We start from the raw sequence: 16,632 nt of genomic DNA, 5'->3' as shown, positions 1-16,632 counted from the left end.
TGCAGGAGTAAATCTCAAAAAAAATGTGTTCTGGTATCATCCTAGACAATCCTGAAATATGCTTTTAGTTTCCACTTCTAAATAAGATACTTTAAGGTGATATAGGTTTAGATTGTAGTCCATAGTAGTAAAACAGTGATTAATTGACTTGTGCACTTAAGTAGTTAAGTACTGGCCAAAGCACATGCTTTCCTTCATCTAGTTATCAGTGCACAATCCTGGTAGTGGGAACTGTTGACCCTAATTCCAAACCATTGACCACAAAAGAGCAACTGCTTTTACTTTTTTTTTTAATCTACTATTATTGTGTATGTTTTTATATTATTATAATTTTGGGATTTTTTTATTTTTATTATCAAGTACCCAACTTAAATATCTATAACATCTGCCGACCTAACTTGAGGAGTATGGCACAGGCTCTTTTCCCACCATTAATCTCTTGAAAATTTTTTTGGTAGTAATACTCAATTCAAGCTGATATACGCAGCATCTATCTCTTTTCTACTTCTTGGTAATTTACCAACTCAAAATTCTTGTACATATAACCCATTTTCTAACTTTGGGTTTAACAACAAAACAAATCAAAACTCCTGCCATGCATTTTGTAATCGAAATGCTGTATTATATGTTAAATGCTGTAAAGATATTACAGTAAATAAGATCCACATTATATATTAAAATATTTTAAGTTTTACCAGTTGTTCAATCAGTCTTTGTTTGGGAGAACTGAAAACACAAAATGTGGAATTATGTATCTGCACTTCTATATCTAATATCACTTCCTCAGACCTTGCTGTATCCAAAGGAATAGTAAGCCTAGAAGGCTAAAAGTTAGAAATACAAATTAATCTTGATAAAAAAAAGTATCACAGATTTTCTACTCCAAATTTTAATGATAAATTAAAAACGTAATTGTCCCCATCAACTCTGTCTGTTGTTTTGAATCATTTACTGCAGGCTTTCTTTAGTAAAGATAATATAAACTGAAAAATGAATAAAACACTCTTTTATTCCTTTTCATATACAAGTTTCTAAAGAATAACTGTATTGTCAGTTAAATGTTAAGCCTATTATTCATAAAAACATTTTCTCAAAGATCCAGACCTACATAACATCCAGTGGAATATAAGCTTTAAATGAACAAACTTGGATTTTAGAGTATTCCCTGTGTGAATATTTAAAATATTCCTAAAGCAGAAACTAAATATTGAGGTTAATACTTACAAGTTAGAACCTCTTATTACCAGTACTCAACCCATTTCAACTCCACAGTGCTAAATCTGGAGTTAAAAAATAATTACAAAGCAAACATACATATTATTGACTATTTTGGGGTGAATCCTAAAATAGTTTCTTACTCTGTTTTTAACCATTGCTGCATTCCTACAATAGACTTATTTTTCATTTCGAATAACAGTGGTAGAGATTTAAATTATGGTCCACAATGGTGAAACAATGATTATAAACATGAAATTTTAAATCTGGAAATGGTTTGAATGTGTAGGGAAAGAAACGTTACTACAAATAACAAGTTTTCTCATCATCCAACCTTGAAATTTCCTGGCTCTTAAAAAACAAATTACTTTTCAGTTTTTTTATTTTTTGCCTTTTTTTAAATGGATATGTAAAAAACATGTATTTTACAATTCTTTTTCTTTTATATATAATTAATAAATATTTTTAAGACAGTATTATTTTCAAACATGCAATAAAATAATACTAAAACCCAATACTACTTATTGGTTGAGGAAGAATGTTAAAACTTGTGGAGTTTCAGAAGTTAATTCTTTGTAACTTTAAAATGAGTGACAGTATTTCTGAACTTGTTTGGTTTCATAAAGGTATAGACTATTGACTATTTCCCTCCTCTGCACAGTTTGTATTATATGATTTATTATATGATTATTTCTGTGTTCATTTAACATTTGATCTGCTTCATAGTAGCTGGATGTTAAAGTATTGAAAATGAATCAGTGCTAGGTACAAGTTGAGATGGAAGATCAGTGTGTAATTAGCTGTACTGGGAAATGTTTTTCTCGGTGTTTATAGAATATATACCAGTTTGTTTTTCCTTTCTTGTATCAATGTTGCTTATTAGATAAAATTAAAAGTCCCAATAATGTTCTGTAGCTACAGATAAAAAAGAAAAAAGCTTGTAGTTGTATGACTTATAAGTGAACGTTTGAAATATCTTTACTCACATAGGCTGTTGTTGTTTTATTTCTTGTTCAGTTTAAAATTTTGAAATGGAATATTGGGGTTTAATTATTATAATTATATTTATCAAGTGGCTGAAATATTTCATTCTTGCCTTACAAATGAATAGAGCTAAGTATAGAAATTACGAAGTTTCTAAAATCTGACATTAAAATTGTGCAACAACTAAGTCGAAAAGTGGGGCCTAATCTGAAAGGTTATTAATATTAGGCTAATAATTTTGTATTTAAATGAAGATGAATGGATAGGATACTGTCCCTATCTACTATGATTGGAGAAATCAGGACTAGAAATGTCTTTTCGTAGGAGTGTTAAAGAAGATAGATAGGATATGTTTCATGATTTCATTTTGAAATAATTTGTTGATAAAGCACCACACTGACTTGATTCTATTATGGTGTTTAACTACATGTTGAATGACTAATAGTCTTACAATATATAGTATTATAAACATGCATATTTTGCATCCAAGGCACAAAAGCACTAAATTTATGTAGTGTAATTATATGGTTTACATTTGTAACAAATTGTTCCAGTTGTTTTCTTTAGTACAATGACCTTTGAGCATAAGGTCCTCATTCAAAAGAAAAAGTGAGCAAAGGCCATTACAAATTGCAAGTGTACAATGCCTAAATTACCAATTGACAAGCACCGTGTACGTTTATTAAAGTTACATAAAACCTTGAGAATATCATTTGTAATTTGTTTTATAGTAATAAAAAAAATGTGTATATATATATATAAGTAAACAATTGTTTCCACACTTTAACAGGTGTAGCCCAAGGTATGATAACAGGAATGAGAGGATTGTGTAATGGCTTAGGACCGGCTGTTTATGGTTTCATCTTTTATCTATTTCACGTGGATCTGAATGATGAAACCAACTTGGAAAAATCACTCATTAATACTCAAAAGAGAATATCCTCCAATATCACTTACTTTCTAAATCCAGAAGATGCACAGGTACTGTGTAGTAGTTACTGTAAGTATGTGTGTGAAACCATTTTGAAAAATGTCAATTCATGAAGAATTCGAGGTTTTTAGTGATGAAAGTAAGAATATTTGACTTTATTTAATTTTAATTTAATACATAATGTACAAATAAAGATTAACATTCTAATCCAGGGATTCTCAAACTGTGGTATGCAACTGCTGATAGTAAAAATGAAGCTAATGTCAATGGTACACAACATAAAATATCATAAAATTTGAACTAAGCCCTGTCTGAGCTTTACATATGTGCTACTATCTTCACTTTCTACTTACATTGACTCACTGATATATTCTTCCCTTAAAATTGACGAAAATGATATCAGATATTTGTCAATCATGCTAGAAACAATTGTATTTGTTGCATTAATGGGTAAGTGTTAAAAATATAATTTCTTTTATTTTTAGTTAGGTCTGGGTTCATAACTTTGCAAAACTAAAAAGTGGTACACGAGCCTGAAATGTTTAAGAACCACTGTTCTAATTGAAATTAGCATCATAGTATCTTCCTGAGTTCTTGTGAACTACAAAAATGTCAAAAGAAATGAAATACTAGATTAAATATCAAAAAGTAAAAAAGAAATTGCAAAAACTCGTACAGAACAAATCCTAATTTCTTAACTAATTCCAAAATATCCATGAAGATACTTTTGAAAGTTTTTTGTTCCAACTACTGTTGTTTAATTGATATAAAATATTCAGAGAATAATATTTAAATGGTAAATTTCAAACAACAAGTTTTCAACAGTGCTATAAGACTTTAAAATATTCAGTATTTCATTGTTTTTTACTATAATAATGTATTTGCTAGGAACATTTTGAGACTTAAATGTTGTTTTCACACAAGTAATTTTGAAAGATTAGTTAAAACTTTTGTTATTTACAGTATTTCTTTTAGAAAAAGCATCTCAATCACAAACTTAACACTTGGCTGGCTAGATTGCTGGTCACAGTATGTCTACCAGGTAAAATGAAACATTGACATTTGGGGGGAATAGGTTGTTTGCATGGCTTGATGGTTATCATGTCAAACTATGAATCTGAGGGTTCATGGTTTGCATTTCATCACTTCAGAATCATTCTTCACACTTTGAGGCTATGGGTACATCATAGAAGCAATGGCCAAATCTCATTATTCAAATAGATTAGTAGGCAGTGGGTGCTCTTGTCTGTCTGCTTTATCTCTAATTTAGCTTTGTGGAAATATCTAAAATCAACAAACATCCATACATCTAACACAAACCATGCAAGTAAATTGATGAAGAACACACATATATACCATGTTCCTACATAATATAGAGTTAAAGGAAAAAATTTCTTCATCTTAATATACACTGAAAACTTGCCTTAGAAATCAATTAACCATGTGATACATTACAACTATTACTTTCACTGAAGTTCTGTAAAATAAATACAAGTTTGCCTGTATTACAGCAACACATCTTTCAGAACGTTTCAGTCTTACTGGAATATCTAGTTCTGGAAATTCTTGTTGTGTGTCTCCTTACTTTTAACCTCTCAAACTTAAACTGAACATTCAGGTACCTTTGTTTGATTGAGTGGTTATATTTTGATACCAACTGTTGGACTGTTTCTATTAATAAATATAAGCACTTAATAAACCCGTTTTCTTGTTACTACTGCTGCTCGGATAAGTACAGAATGACTTTTATGTTACTGTGTGCAATAAATAAATAAACATAAAAGTTATCCTCCCTGACTATAAACTGATGAGCTTCAGAAAGCTGAAAATAAAAGCTGTAAAAAACAAACAAATGTTGACAGTTTTACTTATCATGATATGTTATTGTCAGAGAGAAAACTTACAATTATGTGATGTTACTATATAAAGTCTTAATTATTTAGCAAAACCTAGAAAATAATATTATAACTTCTGTACATGTTAATCTTATTCAATAAAAATTGCAAAAAATGTAATTAGATTAAGGAATTCTGAAAAAAAAGTTTTGTAATGTGTACTCAAATCCTCTATTTTACATGATTTTGATCTAGTTTTTATTTGTTAACTAAATAAACATGAATGAAATTTCAGTTTAATTAGTATTTATGAATTACAAGAAATGTTTTTTTTTTTTAATTTATTATTCAACTGAAATCAAAAGAGAGATGTTCCTGCACAAGGTTTGTGGGAATAAATAACATACTTGGATAATATTTTCTATTGAAACAAATTGGATTTGTATAGCATTTAATAATATATTGGTAGGACATAAAGATGCTGTTATGGGTCTAATACTTAATTGGTCTGTCATAACACTCCATTTTTGTGTATATAGCTTTTACTATTTAAATTACTGTAGGACTACAATAAATAAATTTCATAAAGGAAAGATTGGAAAGTATTTGTTGATACAATACTTCAGTTGAAATAAAAGTTTGTTATGATGATATTATTGCTCACAAATTGCTGTCAAAATTAATAAACTCTGTCTTAAATTTTCTGTTTTCTTTTATGAATTTTAGGCTGGCATATCTATCTAATTAAAGCTTTTACTTCTTAGTCAAAACCTAACTTTAATAAAAGGATTTTTATGTTTATTTTGAATAATAATACTTCTACAATCATAAGGATCCATTGCAGTGACATTTCACATCTTTGTTACCAGTTGGTTCCTGGGCCACCTTTTGTGTTTGGAGCTTTCCTGGTGATGGTAGCCCTGCTAGTTGCTGCCTTCATTCCTGAGCCTTATCCACTTGGTAACAGTACTCGCTGTCCCTCACATCATCGGCATTCTTCCCTTTCTGGAGCTGCAAACTCAAGTGTGACCTCCGATGATTCATTTCTTAATGATGTAGTTCATAAACGAACAGATGGAATGCAACCACTTTTACATGATATGGAACCTTTATAACCAGTTATTTTTCTTATTGCAAGAAATTGTTGTGTACTGTTCTTACTTTGGAAACTGTACTTAGGTAAATGAAAGAAGGTTGCACTGTACATAGTACAGAGTTATGAAAAAAAAAGTAAGGGATTGATGTGGTTTGAAATCACAAATTCTTTTATAACAAAAGCATATATACATATATTTAAAAAATAAATTAATTGTAAATTTTCTGAAGACATTGTACTTTAATAGTCTATTCAATATGTTTGTGATAATAGCAGTTCATCAGAAGTTTCTGCTTTAATAAAGGGAATATATTAAATTCCATACGTTTATACGATAATTGATATTGTTATGTTTAAAAACCAACAAAAATTATTGTAGTCGTTTATTTGTTTTTAGAATGAGGTTTTGAAATAGCACATGACTTCAGTAACATTACTTTTGTCCATAATTAACATAGTAGGTAATTGTATGAAATATTAATTATTCCAGTTGAGTTTTCAGAACGAGTGCTGACTACGTACCAGCCTATCATGTCATAGGCTTTTCTGTTTGATTCCAGATAAGGTTGATCAGTCTTCTCTGTGTTTCAGATACATGCAGCTGTTAGCTTTGTTAGTAGTAGTGAAGGATAATGAAAAGAAAGATTATTTTTATTGTCATTGAATGGTTACTGTTGCTAGTTTCTCTTATGTGTACTTGAACTGTCAAGGAAAAATACAGATAATTATACAGAAACATTGTAGATTAGTTTAAAAAGTCCATTTATATCATGTTCAGTGTTATATCTCATGCCTTACAAACTATTTATTAATTTATTTTTGACTTTTCAATTTCAGTTAACTTTGCATGTAAGAGAAAGTGAGCATAAGAATAGATTTTTTTTAACCTTTGATGCTTTAAAACAATTATTTAAACAACAAAACAAGGTGTCAAACATAAAAATAAAACAGAATTACATTGTAAAAGGTACATAGTAACAGAGAGAGATCTATATTAAAAGTAGACCATATATCAAATTTAACCTGTATTCACAAGCCTGATATTTGGATTGATAAAACAATTAATTGAAAAATTAAGAACAGATATGGATGCTCTTACCCACTGTGTCTCGCATTTAAACGTACTTATTAAAGTGTGCAATTAATTAAGGAAATGTAATCACTGTAATGAAACAGAATTAAAATTTAAAACAGTTTACAACAGCTATACCACTGAAGGTGGAAAGGGTGACATGAAAATAAAGCCAGGCCTCACGATGGTCACATACCTACAGAAACAGTATAATAAAGTTAGAGTAATGACATAAGAGAAAATGTATTAGAATATTAAAAGTTATTATACTGAAAAATGGTGGTAATCTTTTGTGATTGGCACATCTTAAGTAGAATACTGAGTATTTATAACCATTCATCTAGCTCTGTGAGCTATTTATCTCTATAATGCCCAGATTTATTGGATATGTTTATTACTACTTTTTTGTGGACTTTGTAGAGAAAAGTGCATTTTTCATTTGTTTAACAGTAGACAATTTTAACCTGGTCGTACAAATTTTAATGTACTGTTCACATGGAGGCTGGAATTTTAACTTCAGTAGGTATGTTCTTACATCACTCTTACCTGTCACTCTGTTTGGTTTTTCTTATACTTCATTAACAGCAACTATCCTTTCATAACTCTCTGCAGATTTTAAATGATAGTTCCAGATTCGAGGTGTTTTGAACTTAAATACCCGTTTATGCAATAGATTTTTTTTCTTTCTTCCATATTTTAGGCTTACAAATAGAGGTCAAACTTTATGGATGTTAAAACTCTACTGCCACGTGAGTCATAAATTTTCAGATACCTCTCTTACTAAAATGCATTAGATGTGTTTCTCTCTCTAAACACACACACATCTTGGTCCATTTTCCAAGCTTAGTATTTTTTTAACTCAGTGATCAGACATTAAAAATAAATAGTATTACCTTGCTCATGTAACACTGTGTTAAAATCACAAAATAAAAGGATCTGTTCATAACATTTGATAGCATTTCCAGTGATCTGTTGCTGTATACTAGCAAGTAATTTGTGGGTGAGCTTGACCAACTATCATGTAGAAAGAGTTATAATTCTAATCAAACTACTGTTGTACAGAAATATGTAGCCAGAACTTCAAACTGTGCAACTATCCATCTGTAATAATTTATCTTAAGTTCCACAATAATTTAGTTTTGAGTATTTTGTGCAGTATTGATTCTGTTAGTTGAAAAGGAAGAATGTTACATATTTTTTTAAAGAATATACCAAACCCAAAGAATATTGCAAAAATATATTTAGGACTGTGTATGCTGATATATTTTTAAAATATACCTCAAGTAACAGTGTAGTCATTCTGAAATGTTTTCCGACAAGTATTGAATATCAGTTGTTGTTTTGATTAGTATCTTGTATAATCATCAAAACCTGATTGCTAATTAATTACTTTTTAAAAAATATTAATATTACTAGGTAATATTAGTTTATAGGTTATATATAGTTATATATAGGTTAGTTTATATATTGTTTCTTTTGCTAATCAGTATCTAATAGTAATTAATAATTTAATATAGGGGGCCACATAAATTGCTGAGTACAACAACCATTCATCAGTATTCTGACAAAAGATGTTATGGTTATTGTTTATGGAAATTAAGTATATAAATAGAACCAACTAACTACATCACTAAACCTATTATGTTACTGGATTACATTTTTCCTTTTCTTTGAGAGAAAGGTAAACTGCCTTTCTCCACCTATCTAAAACCATAACTTTAAGACGGGACAATTTACATTCAGCCAAACAGAAATACATTACTTAAAACTACTGTATGTGTCTGGAAAGTGATAGCACAATTAGAATGTTTTTAATTGCTTCAATCAGCCTTAGTGTCAGCTAGTATTTATTTTTCACTAAAAATCCAGCTTTGTTTTTTCTTAAACTTTTAATTCTTTATGTGTGTGTCACTCAACACTACACTATTATAAGTTGTTTTATTTTGTTACTTTTATACTTTGTTTTATATTGATTGCTCAAAATTTTGTATAGCTTTGTGCAGAGAGCTAAATTAGAGGTTTTTATTCACATTACTAGAAAATGTAAACATGTCTAGAAGTCAAATAGAACTGGTAATTTCTTGCTCAGCAGGCAAAATGGGGCATTTATACAGTGAGTAAAATTATTTTAGTTATCATAACTTTCTTAACTCTTTCATTGCTGTGTAGGATTCCCATCTTTTATATGTATTATATAATTTTTCTTTATTCAATACTACAATGGAACTTTGTCTTTTGGATAAGAATGCAATCTGAGTTTCTCCTTATATTGCATCAGTATTGTTTGTTTTTTTTAAATATAGCTTCCTTCAGGGTCGACTTGATGAAAGTGCCTGAAGTTATCAAACATCAGCAAAAGCTTTCTTAGTATCAGAGCTGTTGAGGTGGTAATCCTACTGCCATGGGCACATATATTGATTGTCCTTTTCTAGAACACTGCCATATGGGTTTGAAATTGTATACTAAAGTGAATAAAATGATATTCACCTTCAAACTTCCTAAAATTTATTGGTTTCAGATAAGTATTGAACAATTAAAATCAGTGACGTCGAGAAAACCCACTTGTAGAGAAATATATATGCAAAAACGGCTTGTTTGGGTTGAGAAAATATTTTACATAGAAGGTTGAAACGTTGTTCGCTCTTCTATGTAAAATATTTTCTCAATCCAAATGAGCCGATTTTTGCATATAAATGAACAATTAAAATGTTTTTTTCATACTCTATTATTTTGTAAAAGTAGTTTATCTGTAAACATCGCAGTGAAATAATTCAAGACTCACTTGTGAAAATGGTTTAAAATAATATTAACTTTTGTCTGAAATATAAAATTGTGTTTTTGTATTGTTTTACAACAGTTACTCTTGTAAATTGGGGTTTAGTAAAAAAAAAAAACTGGAACAAGTGAAATAACATTTTTTCACAACCTTCACGTTAAACTTCAAATACTTGTCCTTTAAAATACTACTTTTGTTTGAAGGGAAGAGATGTAAAAAATATTAAATATGCATGACCCCCAGTAGAACTGCTAGATACCAGGTTTCGACACCTGTGGTGGGTAGAGCACAGATAGCCTCGTGCTTAATTCCAAACAATCAATCAAAATGTATAAAAGTAAAACTGATTTTATGTGAAAACTAAATATAGTTTTGGTACAAACTCATATTTCTTCATTGGCAGTAAAATTTTATTTATTTTTCCATTTCAAATTTTAATCCAGAGATTTCTTAATCAACACATGAAACATTAGCTCCTCTCATCCACCTTAAGAAGCCAGTGCAATAGTTACTTATTCATGATGTTATGAAAACAGTTGTGTTGAACAACTCATTAAAATTCATTTTGTGTTCCATACTTTTTATTGGTAAAATTATTAATTATTTTTATAGTAATGCATTTTTTATAATTTCTAATAAACAAACAGGATTAGATTAAAATATTCATAAGGGGTAGGAGCATATATTGTTTTTAATTAAATGCTTATATGTGTGCATTTATAGAATTATTGAAATATTTCAAAGAATTGACTGTGATATTACAAAAGACCTATTTCCATTCTTTGTTTTTATTGCAAAATGGCTGATATAAAACTGTGAACTAATGTTAGTCTAGTTTATTGTTATGGTTATTATGGGCTTGTTCTAGGTTTTATTACTTTTTTATTTTTCCATAATTTTGTGAGTGTTGTGTGTTAGCATATGTTGTAATGTAGCTTGTGACCTCATAAGTTGTGTGATCATGGTTTCTAAAAGTCATTTCAGAGCATTATATATATATATATGAGTACATGATTTTGATGGGTTGGCTTTTGTTATTTTGGTGTTATCTGTACTTAATCTAAAGGTATTGTGTTTTTAAGCTTTTAAAATTGTCTAAGATTTAGTTGTGCAAATAAAGGAACAACAAATTTGTTCTTACAGTTGTGCTTTTTATCGATCATTTATATTACATGATCCATTATTATAAAACATGTACTTTAGATACACTTAGAAACTCCTGATGCAGTAATAATAGCAGAGAAATAAATCCATATATATTTAACACATAGGAACAATTTCTTACGTTTGTTAGCAAGCCTTTATATTTGAGTGACTGACTTTTGATTTTGAATATACTGATTAAGGAACGTGCATTTAAGGACGATTTGTTATTAATTAGTTCATACACATATTGTTGATATACAGTGTTGGATTAAAAAAAAAGGAAAACAGAAATATTTTAAAAACGTAATGGATATGACGAATACAGTGCTATATTCTACACGCTTCTAATTTTTGAAAATCTAATGGACTAGATAAAGAATGTAATGTTTAACCCACTGATTGTCGATACGCTGTGTTGGGTGAGACGGTCTGTTCCCTGCAGTTGAATGAGTGTGCTGTATATAATGTATGGCTCGCAAGAACTCCGCGCACGCTCAGAAGGTAATACGTAATGTGGTAAATATGATTATCAGCAAGTTATGAAGAGTTTTAGAAAGTTACACAGCAAATCTATTTGAAATTTAAATAAAAGGTAAAAATTGGCTTAGTTATAATTATTTCAAACTAGAAAGAAATGAATCTTTACAGAAAGTGTTTCCAATCATGAAGACTGATGTTATGATTTATTCTCACTCAAATGCGTGGGTGTTTTCTTATTATTATTTGTACTGTGTTACAACTGACCAGTTAACTTCGAATGAACAGAATCAGACAGCCGTTTGGATTCGGCTTCAAACTCAAAGTGGACCTCACATTTAGTCACTTCTTAATGGATTGGCATTTGTTAAGTTTTGCGATTTGTTGTTTTTTATGTCTCTTTCTTCAGGTTATATTTCACTTTCTTTCGAGATAATGATAATACTATTATTGTTTACGTGTGTCATCACTTTTTTATTTTGATCACGAACCACTGAGAGGGCCTACAAGTGTGTAGTTAGTTATTTTTTTACAGCTATATTCGTGGGTTACTTTACGATTAACTCTCCTTTATGGTATAAGGCCCGGCATGGCCAGGTGGGTTAAGGCGTTCGACTTGTAATCTGAGGGTCGTGGGTTCGAATGCCGGTTGCACCAAACATGCTTGCCATTTTAGCCGTGGGGGCGTTATAATGTTACGGTCAATTCCACTATTCGTTGGTAAAAGAATTGGCGGTGGGTGGTGATGACTAGCTGCCTTCCCTCTAGTCTTACACTGCTAAATTAGGAATGGGTAGCACAGATAGCCCTCGAGTAGCTTTGTGCGAAATTCCAAAAAACCAAACCAAACCTTTCTGATCTGGAACTTCCTTGGTGTGTTATCGAGGATTCACGATAAGCGAGTTAATTCAAGCTGATTTAGGTACAAGTCGCTTAATAAGGAGTTAGCTAGCTCTGTGTTCTTCACTCTTCGCTGATTACACGTCGAATTTTTCATCCCTGAAGTTGTATAATATAATCGTAAAAATACTAATGTTCGATATGAATCCTCTGAAGTTAAATGGTTTACAATGTTTAAAATCTATAAGCGTTTCTGGTCAAATATTTGAAGTTTCCGATCAAAAAATGTTAATCACGGTTGTAGCTTACGAGGTTTATAGTACAATAATAGTAAACTTATAATACATAATCCACCTTGGAGGATCGAGTTCGTTATATTTATAGGCGTGAGGAGAGTTTCTCAAAACTTCAACTTACGTAACAATATAAACAATACACCAATGTTTACGTACAAACATGTATTGTTGATTTTACAGTCAAGAGGCTTCTATAACTTTAGTGAATAAACGGGGATTTCAAAATACATTTCTAAATATAAATTTAACTTAAACAAACATAAGATCAAATAGATATGTAAGAGGAAATCCGTCACACTATGAAAACTTATTGTATGGTAAATCACGTCATTAATGATAGAATAATCTATGTAGAAGGAGTGCTAATAACCATGAACAGAATAGAAACTCCTGTATATGAGAGGAACTATGAGAATCTAGGGGTTGCTTCCACACCCCTAGTCCCCGTGCTTTTGATTTAAATACCTTATTTTAAAAATTGATCTAATAATAACACTGCACTGTCTAACACTGCATGTTCGTAAATTTTGTGAAATGATATATTTCTACCATAAGATATTAACAGCTACTCGCAAGTTTTACTCAAATATCATAACTGCTTCTTTATGAACCTCTCATATTTTTTAGAAAGAACGTGGATTATGCATTTTTCTTCTATAGATGTCTCTCAGCAGTTATGCAGTTTAATAAAAAAGGCCCCAATGAATAAAGCAGCTCTTTTCTGAAGTTTTTAAACATTACTATAGAAATATGGGTATTGTTCCATTTTGAAACTTTAGTCAATGCATCAGCACCATGTGGATGACATTTAAGAAAATTGTTTATGTAATTAAGTTTGTTTCTTCTCTTATCGGAAAAACATGTTTATTTGGTAATCAGTTTCCTTCTGTATTTCATTTTGGTTTTGTGGCAAAAATCATTCAACTGGAATGGGCTAATGAACAGAAAATCCCCTAGAAATATGTAAGTCCCCTTTACAATGCATTTTGGTCATCATAAATCTTTTATTTCAGTGTCAGATCTAGGGTACAATCTTGGAGGGAGCTACTTGATAAAGGAGGTGCTGAAAGTAAATGAATGTAGGTTTGTTTGTTTTTGAATTTCGCGCAAAGTTACACGAGAGCTACCTGCGCTAGCTGTCCCTAGTTTTGCAGTGTAAGACTAGAGAGAAGGCAGCTAATCATCACCACTTACCGCGAACTCTTAGGCTACTGTTTTACCAACTAAAAGTGGGATTAACTGTATCATTTTAACGTCCCCACAGTTGAAAGGGTAAGCACATTTGGTGTGACAGGGATTCGAACCCGCTACCCTCAGATTAGGAATCGAGCGCCTTAACCACCTGGCCATACTGGGACAAATTAATATAAAAAAGATGAAAAAAAGATTTTGTTTACTTTAATTTCTGCGTAATGTAAGTAAAAACGAGTAAATAAGCACGGTCCCACTACTTAAATAATTAGGACGGGAGGCAAAAATCCCTTGGCTCCACGTCCCCATTGCTTTTTGTTTAGCAGTTTTGGAAGACAAACAGATTTGGCTTTGTCTTTTATATGGACAAGTAAAATCCCTGGGTTGTAGAGAAGGGATGCCTGATGAGGCGAGGAGCATGAATGCAATTTAAGTTTGGATGACTTTTTGTCCTGTATAATGCCTATTTTGTAGCTTGATTTCGTGTAAAATGTTTATGGAAATCTTTTGAGTTAGTATCTGATTTACACTTGCATTATGTTACATGCAATAAAGTATGAACAGTAGAGACACAAAAAAAATCAGCTTAAAAGATGTTTCATGCTTCTAATACCCGCTTTGTCGGTTTCATCATATATTTAGCTATATAATTTATTCTGTACATTGGCTGAAATTTTGATTGTGACCGATTATGTGAGTGTGTGTGTGTCTGTACGTGGAAGAGGAAGGCGTTATAACAAATGGACCAGATCACCACGAACTTTAGTCACACCTTAATTTCTTAATATAAATTTTGTAACTCCTTTGTCGTGTTATTTTCAATGTTTATAACATGATTTCATTGCCTTAACAAAATGTACAATCATACTAAATAGATGTTTAATAGATTATAATATTTGTTCATCACACACAGGCCTTTGACTTGCAATCTGCGCGTCACAGTTTCGGATCTTATTTTGGGAATGCTTATACTTCAGCCATGAGGGCGGAATAATGTGAGTAAAATTCCACTTTTCTTTAGTATAAGAGTAGCCCAAGAACTGGTGATAAGTGGTTTTGAGTAACTGCCGTCTCGTCTAGTACTGCTAAATTAAGAACGGCTAGCGCAGTTAGTCCTCAAGTAGCTTTGTGCAAAATTCAATAAAGAGACCATCATATAGAAAGCAAGCAAATGATGAAAATAGAAGATAATTACAGTATTCCTGTATTCTGTGCGGGATATGAGTAAAGTGGAAATTCAAGGATCTATGGTTTATGGTCGTTATCGCAAAATAGGCACTCCACACTTTGAAGTTGTAAATGCTTTATATAAATGACAAATAAAACTCCATTATTCGATAAAACAAGAGTTGGCGATTGGGCTTATTTAAGTAATTACCTTTTCTATAGTCTACAAGTTAAAATTATAGAATATTATGTGCAAATATCCCTTTGAGTATTTTCATGCAAAAATTATGAAAAAAATCATATACTTGTAAATAATTTGTTTGTTTCTTTTTGAATTTCGCACAAAGCTACTCGAGGGCTATCTGTGCTAGCCGTCCCTAATTTAATACTGTAAGACTAGAGGGAAGACAGCTAGCCATCACCACCCACCGTCAACTCTTGGGCTACTCTTTTACCAACGAATAGTGGGATTGATTGTAACATTAAAACGCCCCTGCGGCTGAAAGGGCGAGCATGTTTAGCGCGAAGGGGATGCGAACCCGCGACCCTCAGATTACGAGTCGCACACCTAAACACGCTTGGCCATGCCGGGTTACTTGTAAAGAAATGCGTGATTTTTTATTTGTATTGTACATATATATATATAGAAAGCTTACTTTTTTGGTTATTAAATGGCAGGTGATAACTTTATATCCAACTCCTGATAGTATAAGAAATAGATAATTTCCAAATAAAATATTCTCTACATCTTTAGTGTCTTTTTCGTGGGGGGCATTTATTTTCTATTTTATATATCAGTTTAATCGATACTCTTTTGCATGTTATACATGCTTACGTGTTGTTAGTAACTGAAGCTTCAAATGATACTCTTTATATTTAAAAATATGTTAGTTTGTATTTTAACACTTCACATTAGATATTGTATTTATCTTTCAAGTTATATTTCCACATCTTTACCAGTATTTTAAGAAACATATTAAAGGTGAATTTTCAACAAATTTAATAATTGCCTTAGAAACTGTACTTTGTTTAGGTATAATTTTTGTGTGGTTGCAATATTTTTAAACACTTTAGTTTTTGAGTAAAAAATGAAACAAAATATGCGGGTCCTCGAACTCAAGTTCTTCTTTGTCGTTCGGCTGTTTCCGTGACGTTTTGCAACTATAACGTAATAGTTGCCACATACGCTTCGTTGCGCGCCGACCATTGTGTACCTTTCAGTGCTGGTGTTTTATGTAAATCTATCGGTGCTTTTTTCGAATTACATACTTTGTGAGACTATTTTTTGTCTTGATATTGCTACTTTATGTTTGTTTTATGGTTGAAAAATGGTTTGGCATCGGACAAAAGCTTCTTTTTGTTTCCATGCAAGGAGAAGGAACCGGCAAGGTGGCGACAGTGGGTGCGGATGGTCAATAGGTAAAACTGGACACCTTCACACCATGCAAAGCTTTGTCAAGATCACTTTGAACGCTCATGTTTTGTGTCGGATCCCACTGTTTTAGATTTCGTGGGTTTCAAGCCAGGCAGGTTGAGACTGAAACAACCATCGGCAGTAGACAGGATTATCCCCACCATCTTTCCTTGTGTTGAGCTGAGGACTGAT

General features: G+C 31.2%; 1 protein-coding gene across 6 annotated transcripts in view; it reads left to right on the top strand.

Moving 5' to 3' along the window:
* LOC143242329 (hippocampus abundant transcript 1 protein-like) overlaps positions 1-11,049 on the top strand; it is a 37,986-nt gene extending 26,937 nt beyond the window's left edge. For 4 of the 6 annotated variants that reach the window (XM_076485713.1, XM_076485692.1, XM_076485700.1 and 1 more), the window contains 2 exons: positions 2,990-3,180; positions 5,835-11,049. In XM_076485713.1, the coding sequence (XP_076341828.1) occupies positions 2,990-3,180; positions 5,835-6,080 (437 nt within the window). In that variant the 3' untranslated portion in view covers positions 6,081-11,049. The remainder of the gene's footprint in view (positions 1-2,989; positions 3,181-5,834) is intronic. The other 2 variants (XR_013022587.1, XR_013022583.1) reach the window with 2 other exon arrangements.
* Positions 11,050-16,632: the final 5,583 nt, after the last annotated feature.

This window comes from Tachypleus tridentatus, chromosome 2 (genome assembly GCF_004210375.1).
Source record: "Tachypleus tridentatus isolate NWPU-2018 chromosome 2, ASM421037v1, whole genome shotgun sequence".
NCBI classification, from domain to species: domain Eukaryota; kingdom Metazoa; phylum Arthropoda; class Merostomata; order Xiphosura; family Limulidae; genus Tachypleus; species Tachypleus tridentatus.
This window is presented reverse-complemented; position numbering and strand designations above follow the sequence as displayed.